This window comes from Podarcis cretensis (assembly GCF_951804945.1).
Source record: "Podarcis cretensis genome assembly, chromosome: 2".
Classification (NCBI taxonomy): Eukaryota; Metazoa; Chordata; class Lepidosauria; order Squamata; family Lacertidae; genus Podarcis; species Podarcis cretensis.
The window spans coordinates 91179153-91203288 of record NC_137171.1 but is presented as its reverse complement, the minus strand read 5'-3'; the positions used below and the strand labels follow the sequence as shown (position 1 = coordinate 91203288).

General features: G+C 43.5%; 1 protein-coding gene across 2 annotated transcripts; it reads right to left on the bottom strand.

Moving 5' to 3' along the window:
• On the bottom strand, nt 1-23931 carry OXTR (oxytocin receptor). 2 transcript variants are annotated; one of them, XM_079963811.1, is made up of 3 exons: nt 23586-23931; nt 13484-14762; nt 1-2219 (listed from the first exon to the last, which is right to left on the bottom strand). In XM_079963811.1, the coding sequence occupies exons 2-3, from the start codon at nt 14400-14402 to the stop codon at nt 1972-1974; spliced, it is 1167 nt and encodes a 388-aa protein (XP_079819937.1). In that variant the 5' UTR covers nt 14403-14762; nt 23586-23931; the 3' UTR covers nt 1-1971. The 2 variants fall into 2 exon arrangements, with proteins under 2 accessions (XP_079819937.1, XP_079819936.1); XM_079963810.1 differs by lacking the exon at nt 23586-23931 and adding an exon at nt 15127-15326.
• Between the last annotated feature and the right edge of the window lie 205 nt (nt 23932-24136).

The following is a 24136-nucleotide window of genomic DNA, read 5'->3' as shown; positions in this document are numbered from 1 at the left end:
AATTTGCTGCCAAGGAGTGTGGTGGAGTCTCCTTCTTTGGAGGTCTTTAAGCAGAGGCTTGACAACCATATGTCAGGAGTGCTCTGATGGTGTTTCTTGCTTGGCAGGGGGTTGGACTCGATGGCCCTTGTGGTCTCTTCCAACTCTATGATTCTATGATTCTATGATTCATTAGGTCCAGTTGCGGACAACTCTGGGGTTGCGGCCCTCATCTTGCTTTACTGGCCGAGGGAGCTGGCTGTACTCAATCTGAAAGAACTGGTAAACAGTTCTTGGAGCCATAGTTGTCCATGGAATCCCAGGGGGCAAAAACCACCTACCAATCACTGTTGGCTATCTTTTCTTGGGTTGGCAAAGATATGTTGGCTACTGTGATTCATGCATTGGTAACCTCATGTTTAGACTATTGCAATGTACACAGTGTAGGGCTTCTCTTATGGCTGGTATGGAGTCTGTGGCTACTGCAGAAGGCCACAATCCACGCAGTGAGTGGTGGCCCTTACCAGATACATATCATACCTCTACTGTAGAACCTGCACTGGCTGCCTATTAGCCACCAAGCCAGGGCTATTTACTTATAAAGCCCCCAACAACTCTGGAACAGATTTACCCAGATTTTCCTTCCACTGCCTGGCAAGGGCATTAAGATTTTGATTTTTTTTTAAAAAAAGGGAACCTGGATAGCCTGGTCACAGTCTGATGACCGTCAGTTTGTTGGCACTGCAGTGGTGAGCTTTTTCACTTGTAGCACTGATGTTGACGAATTAATTTTCTGCTGAAATATAAGAGGCCCCATCTGCATTGGCATTCTAACAGCTTTTGAAGATGCATCAGTTTATGTTGAGTTCTTAACCTGAGTGTCCTGTTCTTAACTGTGTATTTTAATTATGAATATTTATATCTTAACAGTTTGTATAACTTGCTTTTAAACTTTGTGAACTGCTTAGAAGCTTCCCCCCTCCCTTTTTGGCATTAAGTGGTATATATATAAATACAAAATAAATAATATTCAATATCTTGGTAGTCGATATCTTGCAGTCTGTGATTGTCGGCATGCAATGGCGTTTAGTTATGAGACAGTGCTGGCAGCTGGTGAAATGTGTCTCCACTACAAATCCTGGGGACAGCCATTTTGCTTTTATTTTGCTGCAGTTATTTCTTTTTAGAAGTCTGTGAGCAATGGGGTGTTATCATGCCCCATCACTTCCAAGAGTCATTTGGTTTCAAGCTTCTCCAAGTGGCAATTACTTGTCTTTAATTTTTTTAATAATAATAATAATAATAAAGGTAGCTCCCTTGCTCAGACCACCAAATCAAAAAAGGTCTTAATTCTGCATTGATTTTTTATTTTTTTAAAAAGATACACATTAACGTTGAAATGCAATGGGGCAAACTGCTCTTTGGGGGCATGAATAAATGGCATGGAGCATTTTTAGGCTGATCAACCCATCTCTATCTGAAAGTTCATTTTGTGGTCGGCATTTCCACATTTGATCTCACCTCCTGGCCTGAAAAGTTAATATGGGGCAGGGAGATAGTTATTCTATTGCAAGTGTAGTTTGTCTCCTAAAATGCCTCCACTTCTATCTGATCCATGCTGTAATAGTGTTCAAAGAGGAGCTGTCCTCCACTTTGTACCTGTGGGCAGATGTTGCCTTATGGCTTCAATGACTTGTGGAGTCCATTGTGTCTTTTAAAAATACAGCACTAGAACCTTGAGCTATCCGTTCTGTGAACTACTATTATGCTATAGCTGTCTTTCTGCTATCCTGCTCCTTAAATAATGAGTACCCTGCACATCATACACACATTTTAATATATTTTATGTAATATATTATATATATGTATATATGTATTTACATCCAAACACTCCTGTATACCTCTATTTCATATTTTTAAGTATGTACACGCTAAGGCCAGTCTGCCCATCTCATTGTGGCACAGTTCTTGGAGGACTTGGGTTTCTCCTCCTCACGCTGTGGACGGTTGAGTGAAGCTCCTCTGACTGGAGCTTTTGAGGCTCAAGACGAAGGTGGAGGAGTTGCTTTTCCTGCTAACGCTCAGGTCACATCCTTGCCGAGATTTTAAGTACCGAGAGGAGCAGCAGAGGAAGCGACGCAAGAGGTCATGGAAAAGGTGGCCTGTGAAAAGCATGTAGATCCAGGGGTTACAGCAGCTGTTCAGACTTGCTAGGAGGGTGGTGATGATGAACGCCACTTCTGTAGGGGAGAAAGGCATGACAGGTAAACAAACAGTGCACAGTTCTGTGAAGTTTTAGCTACAGCATGATTTGCTGGGGGGAAAGGGCCCATATTCCCACTATCATGCCAGGAGGGTCAGAAACAAACTGGAAGGTGTTATAAATGCCCGGCTTTGGCTCTCCTTCAGCCCAGCACGTCCTATAGTACTTCAGTGACATTACAGAGTTGGAAAGCAAGAAAATATGATATGATCCTGGGTGAGTGACTAGAACATGGTAACTGTGTAGAAGAGGTAAACCATTTGGCAGCACCAGGAGATCCACCTCAGATGGCAATTTTTGACATACATACATTGAAAGAGCAATAAACTGTCATTCACTAAAATCCTGCCCAAGTGCTCCATGTTAAATCAATACACAAAGGGGAAGTGAGGCTGCACACCAACCCCTACATTATGTGCACTGAGTCACCCCCCCCCCACTGCATCTCCACATACAGGGCAAAGGTATTCAAGGAGAAGGCATCTATGCCTAAAGCTGTGAAAGCAAAAGCTTTCATGAGACCTGATTACAGGTGGTTCCAGGTCGCGTGGAAGCCTAAGTCCCCATCACTACAGATGCTGCATGATTCTAAAAATTAGAAAGTAGAAAAATCCATTGCTACTACTGAGAGAAAAATCAGCCAGTTACCACGTCATTTTTAGGCATAGATTTCTCCAACGTTTCACTCAGCAGAAAGCTCGAATCTTTTTCAGATTCTAACAGTTGGACTATAAAAGCAACTCCAAAATCTGATTTACTTTGAACTAGGGATGAAATTCAATTCAGTTTGCATTTAAGGCAAGTCAATCCAATTTGCACTTCCTGAAATGATATGTGAGCCAAAGCACAACTTTCTTTCAAAATTCGCACTTACCTGAATTTTGTGATACGGTTCTCCAACCAAATAATGTTTACAAAAATGCATATACTAGGGTAAAATGTGAGTAATAAAATGTGAGTGAAAATAACCCACTGAGAGAGCATTCTGTGCAAAGTAAAATGAAGCCTCCCCATCATCGCCCTACTCTTTGCTTTCAGGAAATTGGAGGTCAGGTTTTGGCACTGCACTAATCACACTAAACTTTTACAACTGTGTTTGTACTGTCTCATAGGATTTATGGCCTATTATTTTGTTTGTGCTGCTGTAAAAGTGTTACTGAAAAGTAATTACAATATGATTGCTTTCAACTGTTTAATGTTCAAGGAAACAATGCCTGTAAGAATCACTCCCTTTGCATGCTAGATGGAAAAAATGGAAAAGGCTGGAGGAACTTTCCCGTTTGTTAACTACTCTTTAAAATTACCAGACATTTTGCCAACTCGTGAATTAGTTGCACTTTCTGTGAGGTCTGATTTGGCAGGGTCCAGTCTTACTCAAAAAGCATAACTGGGGACATTGAGATCAATGTCAACTTTCAGACTGAATCATAGAATCATAGAGTTGGAAGAGACCACAAGGGCCATCGAGTCCAACCCCCTGCCAAGCAGGAAACTGCTGAGAGTCTGAGGGCCCTGCTCCTACCTCTCTCCACCAGGCCTGGGGCAGGGCCCAGGACTGCTGCTGCCCAACAGAGAGTACTATTTACATTCTTTTAAACTGCTTTTTAATTGTGTTTTTAATCTTTTTTACAAAATTAAAATTCTTTTTACCTGTTTTTATGTGTTTTGGAGAGGTTGTTTGGCTGTTTCTGTTTATATTTTGATTATGTCTTTTGTGTTTTTATCTTGTAATTTTCTCTTGTTAACCACCCTGAGACCTGTGGGTATAGGGCGGCATATAAATGTAATGAAGTATAATAATAATAATAATAATAATAATAATAATAATAATAATAATAATAATTCTATCAGTCTCAGTTTTCTTTTAGGTGTCAATATTACACAAGGTCCGTTGTGCACCACAGCCACCTGTGACAACATAACAAAGTATTTAAAAATCACAGGAAAGGTTGTTTATATAACACACTCACCGCCCCCCCCCCAAAAGACAGTATAAGTTGCAACACTGAACAGCTGGATCAGTCCAATGGCCAATCTAGTCCATCATCCTGTTCTCACAGTGTCAACCAGATGCCCAGGACCAGCCAACCCATGAGGCAAGGTGAGACAAGTCAACCCAATTTGCACTTTCTGAAACAATATGCAAACCAAGGCACAGCTTTCTTTCAAAATTTGCACTTATCTGAATTTTGTGATACAGTTCTCCAACCAAATGATGTTCACTAAAATGCACATACTTGGTTAAAGTGTGGATAATAATAACTATATTTGGCAGCAGGATCCGGCCTCCAAGGACAGCATCAGCTGCTGCCGCTGCTACTGCCATGGTGACAGCAATGGCTGCAGCGTGATCCCTGGAGGCCAGACCTGCCAATGCTGCCTCTTGGTGAATAAGAGGCACTGCTGTTCTTCTCCCACCCCCAGGGAGGAAATAGTGAGGGCTGCCTCTGGGGTCTCCTGGGGTCTGCACATGCCTGGCTGGATTCAGAGTGGGTCCCTCCCCCCCCCCCCCCGCGATGGCCTTTGAGTCCAACTGTCGGGTAAGGTTGATTTGATTCCCTCCTTTTCCACCAGTGTAGATTTTCAGTCACTCACTCCTCCCAGGTTGCAGGCGACACCATTTTGCAGTTCACCTCAGGTGCCAAAATGTCTTGGGCCAGCTCTGCAGATGCCTGCGGGAAGCCTGCAAGCATTCTGCTTGCTTGTGAATCCCAGCAACTGGTTTCCAGAGGCACAATGCCCCTGGAGTGGAGGTTGCCCATTCATTTGCCTCAGCTGAATCTTTGTCAGTAGCAACACTGTGCTTTGGATTCTACAGGCTGATCTGTGAGAGGCTGCCAAGCAAATGGCCATCCTGTTTGGACAGGAGGCTAAGCCAGATGGGTTGTGTTTGCTTACCCTTCTAGTGCTGCCGTTTAATATCCTAACTGATTGCCTCAGGCATACCCTTACAACAGCTAGACATGCCAGGGCCATGGTCCTGCTTGCTTTAAAATGTTTTCGTTTTGTTTTTAAAGGTGACCCATATTCATTGTTGAATAAATCCCTCCAGATGCCCTATATCTGCCAAGAAAGAGGTATGTTGAGCTCATGTGGGGTCTTGCCTTTGAAGTGTAATAAATCACAAAGCAAACAATGGTTTTAGCTATTGCTAGCAAAATGCCTTGAGTGGTATGTGTTCGTGTGAACAGAGGGCTTGCATATTACAGGGATCTTTGGGTATCTGGGCCTGTGCAATGCATTGCACATGCATGCATGTACAGTGGTACCTCGGGTTACATATGCTTCAGGTTACAGACTCTGCTAACCCAGAAATAGTACCTCGGGTTAAGAACTTTGCTTCAGGATGAGAACAGAAATCGTGCTCCGGTGGCACAGTGGGAGCAGCAGGAGGTCCCATTAGCTAAAGTGGTGCTTCAGGTTAAGAACAGTTTCAGGTTAAGAACGGACCTTGGGAACGAATTAAGTACTTAACCCGAGGTACCACTGTACTTCTCTCTCTCTCTCTCTCTCTCTCTCTCTCTCACACACACACACACACACACACACACACACACACACCCCTTTAAGTGAAGATTGAGTCACCTAGCAGCATGCATGAAAGGCAGGTTTTTCTTCAGGTGCTGTCCTTTATCTTTGCCAATGAGTGTGAATGCAATCTTTCCTTTCACATGGGAGAAAAGAAACAGGCTTATTTCTTCTGTCCCTGGCAGCTCCATTCACTAAAAGTCATATATATAGTCCTGCCTCTTCTTAGTCACATGAGTCTGACATTAGAGTGCCTGAAATTAACTTAGATAGATGTATATTAATATAACAGTGACCCATAAGAGGAAGGGTTTTCATTCCCATTGTTGCTTGGTCCACTACAAATGGTCAGAGACTGCTCATGCATTTTCATTAGACTTGCAATAATATCTAATTTATTCAATATGAGTTGTGTAACTAAGAAAAATAGCACAATATCCTGACAAACACAATGTTATGGGTCCAAGGCAAGATTCATATCCGGCAAGCTCCTTTTACAAAGGTTTACATAGGTTTTATAGTAAATGTAGTAGGTTAGGTTTCTTCATATATAAATAAAATGCAAGACTGTCATTATGCAGCCCCAATTAAAACATTTGTTGTGCTGCATCACAATCCTGGATTTGCATGAAGTCAGGGGAGGGGAGCAAAAGAGGAGGCAGCTTGCGCAACAGCAGTGGCCATGGTATTAGAGCAAAAAGGGATGAGCATTGAGAGGGGGAAAGTGGTGGTTTAAAACAACAGCTGAAGTTTGAATAAAGCAGGGGATGAAAGGAACTGAGAGGGAAAATGGTGGTTTAAACAATGGCAGAGGTTTGAGTATAGTACTATGTAATATTTGAGGGTTCCACATTCTTAATTTCTCTCACATGAGGTAGCTGACAAATGGAAAACAGAAAAGTTTCAGTACAGTGAGAAGGGCAATACACTGAAAGGGGGGAAAGTGGCTGTTTTAAACAGCAGCAGAAGTTTGAGTAAAGTGGGGGTGGAGGAATACAGAGGAAAACTCTGGTTCAAGCCACAACAAAGGTTTGAATAAAGCAGGCCACACACAGTTGCGCTGTCTCTTCTGTTTAGTAACTGATAAACTGTGTGTGCAATTTTTTTCTGTGTTACTGTACATTATGTTTTCATATAGGCTAAGATACCCACAAGCTTTTTTTTTTCATTTAAAGGTATTTCATGTGCAAATAGACTTATTGAAAGATACATGTTTTAAGTTATATTGTTAGCTTTTAATTACATCCTTGCATGTGAACCAGTACATATGTAAATATAAATGTTTATTATGTTATAGAATCATAGAATTGTAGATTTGGAAGGGACCCGGAGGGTTCTAGTTTCATTGCTCTTTCTGTTGGGATACTACATTTTTAAATTTATTTTTTGGTAAGCTGGGGACTTCTAAAATTTGACATAGCTTGGGGTCTAACCATGTCCTAATCGTTCTCTGGATAGCAGGATGAGCTTGGCTATCCACATTGTGTCTGTGATGTATAGAGACACCCACATATATGTGTGAGGTTGGGTCAAAGGTTATTGCAGGCTACAGCGTGGTGGTGGTGGGGAAAGCAATCTGAAATAATTAGACAAAAAGCTATTATGTTTGAAAGAGTCCAGGGGGGGAAGGTATCAAGACTTCTGACGCACATTTGTTAATATAGGGGCACAACAACTCTGCCCAGAAAAGCTCTTTACAGCTCTACATCTGGAGGCTGGAAGATAAACATTTTGCTCATTAGGAAACTTTTCATCGTGCTGCTTTCTCAAATGGGTTTTTGTATTCCAAACGCCTGACCCAGCCATGCCTCTGTTAATCAGAGTGCTTCGCTTGGTGGATTGTTAGCTTTTGCACTTTACATACACCTTTCCAACTGAATGCATATCAGCCTCTGACAAGCGCTGTAATGAAAGTTATTGCGTGATCCTAATCTTGTTGTCTCTGTTGAAAATGTCACCGTGTGCCATGTGACTTGCTGGTAAATCTGTGGGATTTAGTCCACAGTTCAGACGGCAGTCTTAGGGATCTTTCTTCTTGACCGTTTCGCCTCTCTGCGTTAATTCCTTGAATGATTCATATTCTTGTAATATGGATTTAAGTACTGGTAATTATAACGGATCAGCTTGCAAACTTGCAACAGAAAGCAAAACAATAGCTATTGACTGTGCTGGGCTTCCAAATGGCAGGGGTACATCAAAGGGCACTGTGTCCATGCCCCCAACCCCTTTCTTCCAGAGTACAATAGCCATAACCACTGGATTGTTCCCAGTACTCTTTTTCTAGAAAAAGAGGTGCCAGAACTTCCAATGAACACCTCCCTTATTCTCGTATAATGGCAATGGTGCCCACCTGAGAGGTGCCAGAATTGATCACCTTCTCTCTACTGGGTTTTGTATTCGCTGGAATGAGTCAGGCTCATTGATGTTCCTCTCCCCTGCCCTCTCTTCAGTTATAAGGAACTCTAAAGCATCACTGTCAATAGTTGTATCTCTCCCCCAGCTGTTATTTATCTGTCCCATCAGGGAGGAGAAAGAGGCATGTCTTCTCTGGCTATAGATTTACCTCTCAGCCATTTTCCAACAGCAAGCCCTGCTAACCAGGGCCCTGGTCCAGCATCCACACTGGAGAGGAACACAGTGGGCAGTGGGGTGGTCCATGCCATCCATTCACAAAGCACATCATAAACACATTCTTATAACCATTGCCTGTTGAAATATCCTCCCCTCTTGCAAAAAAATTAGAAACACAGCCTTTGGAATTCCAGTTAATGGCTTTGCAAGCACGATATTTGCAAGTACAGGCAAAATATAGGATCAACAACATGTCACCTCAGCTTACTCTGCACACAATGTGGGTTATTTTGATGCACTGAAGGAACAACTCACCACCACCACGTAATACATCACGTCTCTAGACAAACAGCCATAGTAGAGTAATACCTTTATTAGGACCAAGTCAAATGTCACAAGGTAGTGTGCAAGCTTTCAAGTTTTCTGGAACTCTTTTTAAGGATGGAAGACTGATAGTTAAGAAAACTGCAAGCAAGCAGAGATGGGGAGGGTGGGGGGCATGCGGAAGAAAACTGGGCATGATGTAAAAGCCGCAGACTCCGTATATAAATAAATTAACTCTGTGTATCTTAATTATATTATGTCTCGCTAGGCGCAAAACAGATTTCAAGATGCAACTACGACTACCAGGACAAAGAAACAATAGTGGTTGTTTCCCTACTTTAAATCATTTCCCATTGAAAATGCAAATGCCAGCAGTCACTTGGATCGACACTAAACAAAGCACACATGTCTTTAGTGAAGTAAAGAGCAGATAGTCCCCGAAAGCTAATTTTAGGTAGTTTCACTAGCAAAATTGTCAATAGAATTTGGTAGTATTATCTAGTGTTGATCTAGTGGTCCAGGGCATGGAGCCCCTGAAAGCTAAGCTCATTCTTTAGGTGATCATCTTCTTAGATACTTTTCCTGTATGAGTAAATTCTATATCTTCTAAAACACACAAAAGTTGTAGGTAGTATCAGTTGATCCTAAAAATTGTATGTAACTATTTTATATATGTTTTTGATACATTGCTTTAGTTTTTTGGGGGTTTTCCCCAGTGCACCAACCAAGCCATCTATGATTTTTGTGGTCCAGATTCTAGGAAAGCACCTAAAAAATAAGCCACAAATGTGGCTTTTACTCATCATCAGTTTTCAACAGAATAGGAACTGCTAAAGAATACTTGTCAGGAAAGTCTAATGAGCAATTAAGTTTCATGAAAGTTCCAAAGGCTCCCGAGTGCAGTATTGTTAATGTCTCTCCTTTTAGGTTATAGCTGAAATGACAGATCATAAAGTGTCTGTCAACATCTGGATTCTAGATTGCCAGGAGGTTCTCCCTGCTTTTAATCTTCTCTAAGCAGCAAAATTCTCCATGGGTGTCTTGGCTCTCACTAAACTGTGTAATGGAGACAAGTATGGTTACCAGATTATGAAAGATCAGGATTGAACACTAGTATCCTTCATAAAACTGTCACGGGAGCAAACTCTTGCCTTGATCTACAGCTGTGAGTCATGAGATGGTGAGTAAACAAGTGAACGCATGTGTGAACCAGCCCCAAATTTATGAACTTATCCCCTGTTTCACTTCTAGAGGGAACTAGCTAGAACAGCAGGCTGCCACTCCGGACCAAACGAAGTCTCTAGGTCGCCACTCGCTCATTCCAATATATTTTGTGCAAGCACACAGTGATGCCTCGGTCCATTGTTTTGAAATAACTCTTCTGAAAGTGGCATTGGTCCTTCATGTGCCTTAAGGATGACAAAAGCGAGGAGTTCCTTGCCCTTGATTTGTTCCCTGTATAAGGCCAACCACAAGACGAAGAGACCCCATTTTCCTTGCCCTGCACCCTTGTTAACTTTTGGAATAATTGGTAAAACATTTCAAGGAGACATTTAGCTTAGGACTCTGTTAGAATTTTTGAAAACACCGTATCAGAGATAAGGAAACTTCATGGGGGTGGGGGAAGCAACATTGCTCAAAAGGTGACATATAATACCAGGAAGTGTTTAATTCCTTTTATCACTCCTATTCCCAATTGAATTTGTTCCACACTTTTCATTTTACTGTTATCTCTGGTGAGAGATAAGTGGTTTCTCTGCACTCCTCAATTCTCACTCCTCTTTGCCACCTACTGTTTCCTCTCTAGTCCATGCTTTTTATGCTCTGTCACCTTTTGCAGATAAAGTTGTGGTTGTCAAGTTCTGTTTTTGCTAGCGGAGGTGCCAAAAGTTTTCAAACAATGCTCTCGGTAAAGAATAAGACACAGGTCCCTCTGGTTCTTTTAGCAGTGTGTGCACACAATGGTAATCATTTCAGACAGCCTGACAAAAAACCTTTCAGTCTTCCTGTGATGCTTGAAAGAAACAGACCAGATATTGGAAACATTTGTTGCTATTTACAAGAAGCTGTTGGTTCCCTGAAAGTATTAACAGGTATTAACAGGTTGTAGCAATCTGGTTCTCGTTTCCTCAGGCGTACAGCTAAGGACTGGGATCTCCCCAATCATGACAAGGCACGCTGTGGGGATAGAGCTTGCTGATCTGAAGGAGCTAAGGCTATAATTGTCACAGAAGCCCCACCCAACAAGCATAGTCTGTGTTATGCAAGTACTTGGGTTGAACAACTGCTCCAGGACTGCTTGTGCCTTGGCTGGCCAGTGGCTTATGCCAGTTGGAGAAAGCAGTATCTTTTGATAGGGATTCAGGACCCTGTGAAAACGTTTTACAGATTATGTTTCCACACTTTTCTTCACTGCACGTTTTGCAATGTTAAAGCCCTGCTGGGGTTCTTTCACCAAAGAGTACTTGCCCCAAAATTGGGTTTTGGCTTCCAGGATAACAACAAGCAGAAGGTGTTTGATTTCTGGATATAGTTTTAGAAGTAAGTAGCAGGAAAGAAAGACTAGAGAATATCTTGCTTCAATACTTGGTACTCAGACATAGGCACTGATATTTATTTCATTGCATTCATATCACGCTCTTCCCCTAAATAGGCTTTGGGCGAAGAGAAAGTCTCTTGGCAAAAGTGTCCCTTTCTCAGTAAGCTTCATGGGCTAAGGGATGAATCTGGGTTTTTCACACCCAAACCTATCATTCTAGTCACCCGCAGCGCATCGGCTCTCAGTTCAAATAAGCAAGTAGCTCATGTATCTTCTCCCCCACAAGGGGGGAAAAATCAACTGGGGAAAAGATTTGAATGGGGAAATGGTTAGAGGAGAAAGTGATAAGCAAGACTACTCTGCTACTCCTCCATTTACTTGCAGTATCCTAGTGATGCTTGTTGTTGAAAAGAAAAAGATGAAAATGGGGGGGGGGGGTTTGGACTAGACACGCAAGGAATTCCTGGCTTAAGAAACCAAGTTTAGACCACAGGAGCTAGGTGTATATGATATTACGGCTGTCAAAGTGACATCAGTTATGAAAACTTAAAATAACAGAACTGGAAGATACCTTACGGGTCTCTTAGTACAGAGAGGGACAGCTAACTAGCATCCAGTCTTACCTAGCTTTCATCATCCCCAGCAAATCTTAGTGTTAAATCATTTGCCTATATTCACTTGCAAGGAAATTGTTCCCCACCCCCTGAGTTTTAACAGGTGGATATTTTTTTTAGGGGTGTGTGTGTGCATATAATGCCTTGGAAATGTCCAACTATGTGCTCTAGATACGTAACTCCAAACCCCTCATTCCTAACTGACACTGATTTTGGAGCAGTTCTTGATGTCCCATTAAGGGCTTCAGGTTGGGCGGCAGAATATGCTTTTGACCCCCTGTATGATCACTCTTGAACCCACAGGAGCCCCCCATGCCTTTACATGGGAACATCAGTGATGTGAGGCAAAATGTGAGTTCTGTCTGTGGTGTTTAATCATTCACACACATAAGTTGCCGCTTGATCAAACGACAAGCACACATGTGTGGTAGTTGATAGCCTTGAGTAGCTTTTCTACAGAGTGTTGTTGTTTTTCTTCTTCTGTGTGCTGCCGGTGGATAAATGCTACATGGCTAAGAATTCTGAAAGGTAGCCTTAACCCATTTAGAGAGAGGTGAGTGTTTCCTATTGCAATGAGTGTCTCCCCTCATAGCACTAATCCTGAACCAAGCCCCCGGGGTGAGGTCCACTGACCCCCTCACTAATGTGCTCATTAGCTTTTGGCAGTGGTTTTCAGAGGAACAACCTGGAACCTCCAGGCTTTGTGTACATAAAGTTCCTCCCTGACACAGAGGGGCAAATTAAGATTTGGAGAGGGGGGATCACAGACACTCAGTAACTGACATCCATCTATATGTTAAGAGATCACTTATGCCAACCTTTGTGGGCAGATGAGAGGCAGCTTTTACAAGCAAAAGGAAACTGGAGCAACACTAGTTTCAGTAAAGGAACCCAATCTCTGTAATTTTGTCATTGCTCAAGAAGACGCACCTGGTCATCTCAGTTCACAGCACGGGAGACACCTCCTTGTCAGCCCTCCATTCAGCTTTAAACTCGCCAGTCACTGACAAGCTGGCCACCCATTCACAAAATTCTTTTTATCATTTGGTCTCACTTCAGGGTGAACCCAGAGTGTCTTTGTGAATCCACCAGTATTTTCTTATGAATACCAGTGTTTTCTTATGATCATTTTATATTGCTTTATGGAAACCATTTACCCTTGTTTAAAAAAACACAAACAAATAAAGAAGCCCATAATATATTAGAGATCTATAAATGCATTCTTCTCCTTCCTGCTGCTCATTCTTTCTTCACATGCCTTATTATCCTGCTCCTCATTTTCAAAACATCCAAGTCCCTCATTTGGGCAGGCAAGGCAGTGAGGGAGAGAGATACCATGTAACATACCCAAGGTCACATAAAGAATGGCTAAGGTCTCCCAGGGTTACATCTCAACCTTCTCCACCCCATCATCACTCTGGCAAGTAAGCAAGCTGGTCTTCTTGCCATGCCATCTTAACATGTCTCGATTTATTTTATTGATTTATTGTTGCTGAAATACCTCTTGCATATCTTAATTCACATTGCACTGCAGATCAGCTGGTTTGATAATGAGCTCAACTGAGATACCTCTGTATTTTTAAAAAAGAAATTATTGGGTGGCAATTCTCTATACTCATTGCACACAGCTTGTATAGGCAGGGAAAGGAGGAGAGCAGACTGTACCTTCTTTTGGAGCATTTTCGTCCCACGCAATCCACATCTGCACAATGAAAAAAGGAGTCCAGCACATAATGAAAGCTAAGACTATGATGAAGGTCATTTTGACAGTCCGGATCTTGGCTTTGGAAATGAGTTTGACACTGCTGACCCTGGAGAGGGTGCCTCTATGGGGATTCCTAGAGGTCAAGTTCACATTGGTCTCATGAAGGGTCTTTAGCTTCACATTCTGCCAAATCTTGAAGCTGATCAAGCCATAGCAGATAGTCAGCATGACCACAGGGATAACATACACAGTCAAGGTTATCCAGGTGATGTAAGCTTTAGGTCCCCAGGGCTGGATGAAATTTGCCCAGCAATCAAACACCCCATTATCCACATCCTGCATGGAAAATATTTGGAGTTGTGGGATGCTAAACAGAAGGCACACCATCCAAGTGAGGAGGACAGACAACCGGTCAGACCTCCTACGTAAGGACCTCAAAGGCTGGCAGATGGCCAAGCACCGATCCAGGGACATCAGCAAGAGCATGTAAGTGGAAGCAAACATCCCCACCACCTGCAGGTATTTGATCAACTTGCAGAGGTAATCTGGCCCAATGAACCTGAAAGTGATGTCCCAGATGAGCTGAGGCAAAACCTGGAAGACGGCCACCACCAGGTCAGCGATGCTCAGGTGCTTCATGAAGAAGTACATGCGGGAGTGCTTGTGGCGGGTCGTGTGGATAGCCGCCAGCACACACAGGTTTCCAGTCAGGGCAAGGAAGAAGATGAGGCAGAGCACGGCCACCTCCACCTTGGCAACGTTCTCATTCCGCTTCACGTGAGTTCTGTTGCTTTGGGACGTCTGGTTCTCCACACTGGAATTGCTCAAGGAGCAGTTGTAGATCCACGGGTCACTTGCAAACAAGCAGAGAGTATCCATGGCTGACTGCTTCCCATCCAGTGCCTTTTGCTAGATTGATCTGAGGCTGGGAGCCTCTCTCTGTGAGCTGCAGTCCCCTTCACAGCTCTCCCTTCCTTGGGACCAGGCCTTTCAGTTCTGCTTTCCTTTTTCTGCAACGCCCCTTTGCTCCCATTTGGTCTTTTCTTTCCTAGATGTATCTCCACTTCGCTCCCTTTGGGTCATTCACTAGTGTTTGCACATGGAGAAGAGTTGTGAGTGGCTTTCCCCTCTCTGCAGGCTTAGGTGCCCTGGGAAAAGTCTGGGGCTGACAAAGTCCAAGCAGCCAGCTCTGTCTTCCTGTTACCTTCAAAATTACTCGACCCTCTTCCTCCTGGGCTCCTAAAGCAGTCACAGAAAAAGCAAGGAAATGTGTTTTTACCAGAAATCAGAATCACCACCCTGCATCCCTGCCATCCTCTCAGTGCTGGACCCTTCCCAGAATGCTGCTGTATTACTAGGGCACTCATTCAATCTCAGGACCGTTTCAGTTTGTTTCAATGGATTGCTCCAGTTTACTTTAATGCAACAATGAGCCATTGGCTCATTGGTTCACAGAGTCCCTTTGGAGCTGTGGTGTTTATTCCAACATATCAGTACATGCAGATCAAGGGAGAGAATAAATAAAAAGAACTACACACTTGCACATATTATCTGTTGTTGCTAAACACGACTTTCCTATTTGCAAAGAAATCCTGTTCCTTACCTTTAACTCATTCCTTTCTTTTAGAAACTCATTGGCTGTAGAGTTCTTTTCTCCATTTAAAATGTAGTATTTCCAGCTACCCTTCTCCAGATGAGATGATCCAAGGATTTCAGGTGAGTGTTTAATCCCTGTGACACATCCAGCTGCTCCACAAGTTTGCTCTCAAATGAATCCAGGAGGACAGAGTGGAGGGAGGGGGGTGGAGGAGGAGCGGAGGCTGCAGTCAGCCCTTCAGAGTCATTCATGGGCAAAATATACTGCTACTGTCTAAACACTGCGGAGATCTGTTTTTCCATTAGGTGGCGGAATAGGCCACCGCTTCGCTCATGTTTGCAGCAAGGGACTAAAAGCTCAGGAGAGACAGGATTGAGATTCCACTCAACAAGGACCACTTTCCAAATTAGTTTTAGATGTGCACAGCTACACACAGCTGTGTCTTAAGAGGCATGGAAAAATGCAAAGTCAGAACCCAAAGAACAGCAAAATCTGATCTATGAGTCCAGATTTGGGGGGGAAACAGCTACCTTTTGCTAACACCTCTCCACACAAATCCCCACTGTGCCTTTGCTGCATGCAAGACCAGCCCAAGATGTTTTGCTGCCTGAGGCAGAACAGCAAATGGGTATACCACCAACTGACATCTATAATATCCAAGACTCGCTAGGCTATTTTGGTGCTTGAGGCAGAAATAGACATAAGCACCTCTCCCTGAGAGCAAAAACAAGCAAACAAACCACAATAATAATTGACAATTTCCTGGCCTTTCATGAAGCTCATCTGCAGCTGTTGGAAGTGACTACTGTACTCTGCCTACTGGCAAAGCCAGCTCTAGGACAAATAGTGAGGTGGCATGCTGCTCACCCACTCAAAATGGAGGGGCAAAGCTCTTGCACTTCCCTGGACCACTGTGTGAAAACAGTGAGCAAAGATCTGAGGAGAAGATAAGTCAGTGGCGTAGCGTGGGGGGTGCAGGGGAGGCCAGCCGCACCGGGTGCAACATCTGGGGGTTAGGGTTAGGGGGCGCAAATCCACAGGTTAGGGGCGCAAATCCACGGGTTAGGGGGCGCAAATTACTTGCCTTGCCCCGGGTGCTGACAACCCACGCTACGCCACTGAGATAAGTGACTGCACCTTCCAGGTAAAGATCAATTTCATTACATAAACAGAAACCACACTTTACATTTCCAAAGACCTGGAAGTGATTATTACTACTATTGTTCTTATTATTAATTACCTGTCCTTAACCCTAAGGTCCCAGGCAGGGCTTTTTTTCAGCCAGAACTCACCGGAACTCTCAGGTAGACACCATTGCCATTATAAGAGAACATGGGAGGGGAGTGAGTTCTGGCACCTCTTTTCCTAGAAAAATAGCACTGGTCAAAGGGCAGTTTAGAGCAAATAAAACACAGTTTTAAAAGTTGTTTTTTGTGTGTTTTTTAGAACTGACACTCACAAAAAAAGGCGGAACCCACAAATATACATATAAAGTGTCAAGAACCAGGGTAAAGAGGTGAGGAACCTGCTTAACGTGATTATCCTCTTAAGGTAAAATGCTTGGTTGGCGACTGGTGACTGGTGGAGAAAGGTGTACCTACAGTATAAGAATGCCTGCCAAATGCCATGTATTTGCGGCCAGTCTTTGAGAAGTGATTCCACTGGCAGCCTCTGCGCAGATCTCAATAAACTCTTTTCTCCAAAGAACTCTGATCCCTGGTGAGTTTGTCCGAGGTCCTGGGGAAGCGGGCAAATGAGCCTTGGCTCAGGGTCCCTATAATATAATAAGGCTTCAAGAGGTATGAGGACAGGCCTTGCGGATGCCTGAAGGAGTCGATGTCTCTGAGTGACACTTTTCTGACTTTGTCAGAAAGCTCACAAAATTGAGTAATCTGCCTCACAACCTTTGCTAGTCCTGGTGACAGTGTTTGCTTAAACAGCTGTCACACCAAATCCCCCAAAGATCTTTTTAAACTCCGTGGAGTTTAAGAAGCCTGCTTTTTTTTAGCTTTTTGCCGGTGGGGGGGGGGAGTACAGCTGTGCTGTGAGAAGAATCTCGGGTGCATTTGGGTACATTGTGCATTCCTCTGAGTCACAACAGTCATTTCCCAATTTACCTCTCTGGCTCTTCCCAATATTGTTCTGCACTAAATGCTTCTGAGTTTTCCCTGGGTATCTCTTCTCCCACCCTTAATTATTTAATTTAGGCAGGAATCCTTCCCCCTCCAATTTAACTGAAAAGCATACAGTACATGTTTTGGTTCAGCTGCACCTCCTGTCTTTTCCCTATTTCTTTGTTAACAAGGAGATAGTTTCATCCCGGTAGCTTGAAAAGTGGGGTGGGGGGGGATATGGGTGCTCTTTGAAGTGAATAGATTAGATGTTGATTTCTTGAAGTAACAATTTAGTTGTGTGGTAAAAGCTTTGGGGGAGAGACCCATCTGTTAGGCTGGATTGGAGCTGCAGTTTAATTACTCTCCTTTTGTGTTGACAATCAGACTACATAAAAGAATGTCAGGCGCTAATGAAAAATGGCTTTCCTGTTTACAGCATTTACTGACAAGAGAGAGACAAGGGACAGGATCCAGCTCTTAGGGGTTTATATGCTGTTTAGAAGAGTCCAAATGCCTTCAAGTGTTTTGTGACAGGTGAGGGATGGGGGGAGACCGACAACTTCAAAGGAAATTTGAATTCTATATTGACTTCCCTGCAAAAATCCTAAAGTTGTAACCCCAACCCCTATTTTTTTCTTTCTGAATAAATTATGAAAGCAATTTTGCATTTGTATGCTCCTTCACTTCTTATTTTCATCTCTGAAATTCCCCTCCAGATTCTTAGTAGTTTTGAAGTTTTTATTTGCAGACACTTATTTGTTTACTAACTTGGAAGCTGGACCAAATAGATTCAGCAGAATCCATCTAAACTTTTGGAACAACCTTAGGGGCTTTTGAAATGTATAAGAGCTCTCTAAGCATCCTCACAGCTGAGCTTCCTGTGAGCAACCAGATTCTGTTATTCAAATCCCCTATTATTTAGGGGCTTCAGATGCACCTCTACACACACACACACACACACACACACACACACACACACACACACACTGAAAGAATGCACTGAAGGGGATATGGAGTCCTGTGAACAATCTCTAACACTTGCTGCAGATGTGTGCAGTAGCCTCAGGGAGGGAGGCTACTAGACCAAATGGCCTTGCAACTTGCTTCATGGGCTATTTTAGTTCACGAGGGGGAGGGTTCATCTGATCTTCCTTATTGTGAAGGCATTTTGGTGTCACACATGCCTTTCACAAACTATTTGTATGCTGACAATGATACTTCTACATTTGGACATTTTTTCCTCAGAGAACAGAATTCCTTCACCAGAATATTAATGAAACACTGACCAACAATCAACTAGCACTCATTTTCTCGATTTAAATCAACAGTGGATGCAAGACGTCACTTCATTTATTCATTTATTATTCTGCTGTTCATTTATTTTTTGCTCCAAATGTTGTTCCTCACGCCTCGCACACATTCCATGGACTGCCTACTCCGATTAAACATACAACAAAAGCATTTTATCCAGTGGGCCTTAAATACCGTATGTTTTGCTCTATTGGACGCAGTTTTTCCCCTCCAAAAATTGAGGGGAAATGTGTGTGCATCCTATGGAGCGAATGCAGGCTTGTGCCATAGCCACGCGCAACCCCTCCGGCAGGGAGAGGCTGCACAGGGCTATGGCCTTTAGACCTGCGCAGCGTCTCCCGGCAAGGAGAGGCTGCACGGGGCTAAAGGGGAAGCCAAAACAGCGAGCGGGATCCATCCCGCTCGCTGCCTTGCCTTCTTCCATAGCTGCGCACAACCCCTCTGGCAAGGAGAGGCTGCACGGGGCTAAAGGAGAAGCCAAAACAGTGAGCGGGATGGATCCCACTCGCTGCCTTGCCTTCTTCCATAGCTGCACGCAACCCCTCCACAAGGAGAGGCTGCAGGGGCTATGGCTTCTTTAGCCCTGCGCAGCGTCTCCCGGGAGAGAGAGGCTGCAGGGGGCTAAAGGGGAAGCCAAAACAGCGAACGGGATCCATCCCGCTCGCTGCCTTGCCTTCTTCCATAGCTGCGCGCAACCCCTCCAGCAGGGAGAGGTTGTGTGCAGCCTGTACGTTGCTCTTTGGGGCTGGGGGGGATATTTTTTTTCTTGATTCCCCCCCCCCTAAGAACTGGGTGCGCCCTATGGTCCGGTGCGCCCTATGGTGCGAAAAATACGGTAAGCAGTTTGAGACTGTTCTTTTCAAGGAAAGAGACCGATAGTCAAGCAAGATGTGGCTTTGGGAAGAAAGCTATGCCTCTGATATTGCCCCCCCCCCGCCGCCCCAAACCTGTGGTTAGCATGCACAGCAAAGAAACATTCCCAGCTGTCAGCTAAAAACAAGGCTAGAGATTAGGCTTCCTCCCATGAAGCCTTTTGTGTTTTGGTTAAAGGTGAACCCAAATCACCACAGCCGCCATTTCTCCACTCCAGTCCTCCTCCAGTAGCTTTACTTTTTTAAAAAATCTGTAAATTACATAACTACAGCAAAGCTGCATTATCAGAATATATCATTCTAAGTGGATGAGCCAGCGTTTGTCCCAAGCGATGGCAGTGGCAGTGGCAGCTGTAACAGAGCATCCCACTATGTTTATGACTGGTTGCATTACTTTCAGGTTAATGAAATGTTTAAAAAAGACATCAAAGAAAATGGTTATGCAGAAAAAGACTCAAACTTTCAAACAGACATAATAAACAATGATTGTAAAACTTTATCAAAAATGTATAAGATATTGTTAGAATGGTATACGAAAGATGAAGAAGTTAAATCAGTAATGATACATTGGGCCAAGGACTTTGGTTACAATATACAGTTTGATGATTGGGAAATAGTATGGAAAGAAAATTTAAAATTTACTGCATGTATGGTGTTAAAGGAAAATGTCATGAAAATGTTTTATAGATGGTACATCACACCGGTAAAATTAGCAAAAAAGTTTAAGACATGTAATAAGTGTTGGAAATGTAAAGAAAAAGAAGGAACGTTTTATCATATGTGGTGGGATTGTAAGAAAGTGATAAGTTTCTGGGAGATGATATATAATGAATTGAAAAAGATGTTAAAATACACATTTGTAAAGAAACCAGAAGCTTTTCTTTTAGGGATTACAGGAAAGGAAATAAGGAGAAAGGATTGTAAACTTTTCCAATACGCAGTTACAGCAGCAAGAATTTTATTGGCCCAGAAATGGAAGCAAGAGGAAATACCGACGATAGAAGAATGGAAAATGAAACTGACAGATTATGCGGAATTGGACAAACTAACGGGGAAAATTAGATATCTGCGAGACCAAAAGTTCATCGAAGACTGAGGAAAGTTTGTAGAATATCTGAAAAATGTATGTGATGTGCAAACAACGCTAGTGGGGTTTCAAGAAGCACTGCGAAAACTGAGGTGTATTGCTAAAAAGAAATAGAAGGGGGAGGGAGGACAAACTGCAATACAAATAAAGGGAATGTGTAATTGAGAGGTAAATATGGAGATTACCAGAGAAACTGAAGTCCAAAAAGAGATAATTTGTGAAAATTTGGATAAAATTGTATAATTGTGTTGAAAATTAATAAAAATTTATGTAACAGAGCATCTCGTTGCCTCAGCATGGCCACCGCTGCCAGCCTCTTACCTTGAGTAGCTTGTAGTGGCTGCTGGAAAGTGGGCAAAGAGGAGAGAATGCCCCCACTGAGGCCCAGCCCTGTGTGATGTGTTGGCTCTGAGGGGCAGGCAGAGGGCAGGGCTGCTGTTATGTAGTGAAGTTTCACCCTGGGCCAGCAGGGGGATACTGTATATAGTTTTCACTCAGGTCTGTAGATAGTTTTCACTCAGGTCCACGTCAGTTATTTTAGGCAGGAACTCTGGGCTCTTGTTGCTACAATGTTGACAGCCGGCTGCCTATAAAAGCAGGCCGGCTGAGCTGTTTGCAGGCAGTTCTATTCCAGCTTACAAAATAAAGAGCTACTTGGAGAAATCGCTGTGTCGTCTGCTATGTCAACCCACAACTTAACAGCTGCCATGGGTGGGAAGAAAGGGGGAGCAGAGCAGAGAGCAAGGAGTCTTGATTTAAAACAAAAAACTTTGTGCGTCCCTGTCTACTTACGCCCCTTTCTAAAATTTACAAAGAACAAAATAAAATAAAATCAGGATTAAGGGTTATTCTCAGGACAGTGGAGGGTGTGTATTTTTGTGTCCCGTTGCTGTTGTGTCCCGCCCTTTCTCTGGTAGGAAATGCTTTGTGTGAAGGCTGTGGGGCACCAAAAAAGGGAGGTCAATGAGGGTCAGCTGTGGGTAGTGAGAACTCCTGCAGGGGTGACAGAAACACAGGTGCTGAAGGGGCAACATCGCCTCCAACATTCCTCAGGTGAAAATGTCCCTATTTTCATCTGAGGAATGTTGGAGGGTATATATGTGTGTGAGTGTGTGCCCACACGCTGTCAGGGACTGTGCAGAGGAGGAATGGTGGAGACTGCCTCTCCATCCTGACCCTTCCAGGGAGGAGGAAGAGGAAGACAGTATAGAGTTACAACGGGGGTTTGAGGGAGGTTGCGACTCAGAGGCAGTTGAGGGGGAAAGTTGGGAAATCATGGGAGAGCCAGAGCAACAGCTGGCTGACACGTTGTCACTAGAAAGCATTCCAGACCCTCCATCTCCCAGAACCCGGCAAGCCTTAGAAGTAGGAGAGCAAAGAGCTTGAAGACAGAGGGCACTTAGTGGCACCCATAGAGGAGATGATGATGATGATGATGATGATGATGATGATGATGATGATGATGATGAAAGAGGAAGTGGGAGAGAAGGGGGGTGGAGATGCACTCGGGACAACGCCATTATCCAAGAGGCAGTGTTCTATAGTCTCTCTTTGTAAAGTTTGAAATAAAAAAGGACTGTAAGAAACTTTTTCATGTCTTTATACTTTCCTGGGCAACCAGCCAGGAGCTGCTGACAGCACCTTGACACCACCATTAACTCCAATTTTGGGCAAGATTGTGCTGATTTTTTTGGTGAGATCTTCCCCAAATGGATGCGATCTTACACCAAATCAGCACTGGTTGAGGTAGTACTTCTCCACCACTAGCGGATGTGACAGGTCAGGCAAGGCACCTGTGGGTATGCCTCCTTGGGGGCTTCTGCAGCCTGAAGCAGAGGTTTCACCCTGCCTGATAGCAGGGCCAGCTCTGGGAACAGTATAAAGACTTTTTCCATAATAGGCTAGTTTCCTAAGAGAGCAATCCTGTGCATGTTTTTTTCCTCAAAGGTAAATCCTGTTAAGTTCAAGTGGAGCTTAGGTATTTAAGCAGTTTAAGAGGCAATGGCAAAGAATTTAAACATGTGGTCCTACAGCTGCAGTCTGAAGTGGTAGGATCTCAGTTTGAACAAGTGGCATAGTCCCCAAAGAGCCACACAACGTTTTTTATTCTGAACATGCTGTTTTATCTTTGCAAATTTTCTCTCTCTACTGAAATGCATGGATAATAATAATAATAATAATAATAATAATAATAATAATAATAATAATTTATTTGTACCCCTCCCATCTGGCTGGGTTTCCCCAGCCACTCTGGGCGGCTTCCAACAAAGACAAAAACTACACTAAAATGTCACACATTAAAAACTTCCCTCTGAACAGGGCTGCCTTCAGATGTCTTCTGAATGTCAGGTAGTTATTTATCTCTTTGACATCTGATGGGAGGGCGTTCCACAGGGCGGGCACCACTACCGAGAAGGCTTCTGACTTTCCTCAGATAGTTAACTAAGTTTTATGCAGAGTAGACCTACGAACTTAATGAGCAAACTAGGGCCATTAATCCCAATGGAATTCCAATGGATTTTTTTTTTTTTTGCAAAATCTCAAAAAAGAGAAGTTTTCGAGCTATTTTAAAGGAAATATGCCAAAATCTACACTACCAACATGGGTTGCCATATGTCTGGATTTTCCTGGGCATTTCAGCAATTTCCGTCCGGACAGTTTCTGACAGCCAAATCCTGGATATGTCTTGGAAATTCTGAACATATGGCAACCCTACATTAGAGTGTCTATGCTCACAGCTGCCTGCTAGACGAAGTTAATTGTGCTTCTAAACATCGTTGTGCTGGGGCTCTCTGCATGTTCCTCATATTCAGCCCATGCTTGACCTACTCCATCCAGTGCACTGGCAGTGAACCTTAGTTACTCACTTCTCTCCTCTTTCTGCCATGCTACTCCTTGGTAGAATAAAAACCCATCCATCATGCGAAAAAGAAAAGGAGAGAAAAAAGAGGCAAACAGGTTCAGAACAAAGTGTGCAATTTGAGTCAGTTTCTATGAATTGGCATTGATCTGCATACAGACTGATACAAATAACCCCAACTGTACCAACATAGACATTTGCATTTCATTTGCGTATCTTACCTTTGGCACCACGTGATTCACTGCTTCCACAGGCAACCTGCAAATTACCATACAGTTCTTTGTTTCCAAAGGTAAAAGTTAGAAGCCAACCAGCTTCTCTTGACCTTGCCTGACTGCCCTCTGCTACAGATTTTGTATTATTTTCTCCACTCCCACGGTACATTACACTGCAGCACACATTCAAAGCAGGAGGCTGGATGTGACGGCTCCAGATCACTCTAGCCCCGTGATTCTATGTTTAGCAACACTCACCTTCCTGCTTATAGCATCACATTCTGGTGTGAAGTGAACGACCTGCCTGCCTCTCTTTAGGTTGTCATTCATGGAGTTACGCTGTTCAGTCTGATGGCAAATGGGTCTACTTTCCCCCCGCTTCGCTTTGCTGGAAACTCCCACCCCACCCCTTTTAATTTGCTTTCCACTGAAGCAAAAATTGCTCTCTTCCCCTCCCCTTTGTTAGAAGGAAAGGCTTCAGGGAGCAAAAGATGTAGCATTGCCAGCTTTATAGCTTGCCACCCGCAAGATGAAGCAGTGGAGCCTCAGTCCAGACT

Bases quoted from the DNA above. Each gene is read 5' to 3' on its own strand.
- OXTR (XM_079963811.1), bottom strand. From the start codon at position 14,402: ATGGATACTCTCTGCTTGTTTGCAAGTGACCCGTGGATCTACAACTGC. The intron at 2,220-13,483 runs GTACAGTCTGCT...TCTCCCCTACAG, and splicing joins CGAAAATGCTCCAAAAGAAG to AAGTGGCGTTCATCATCACC.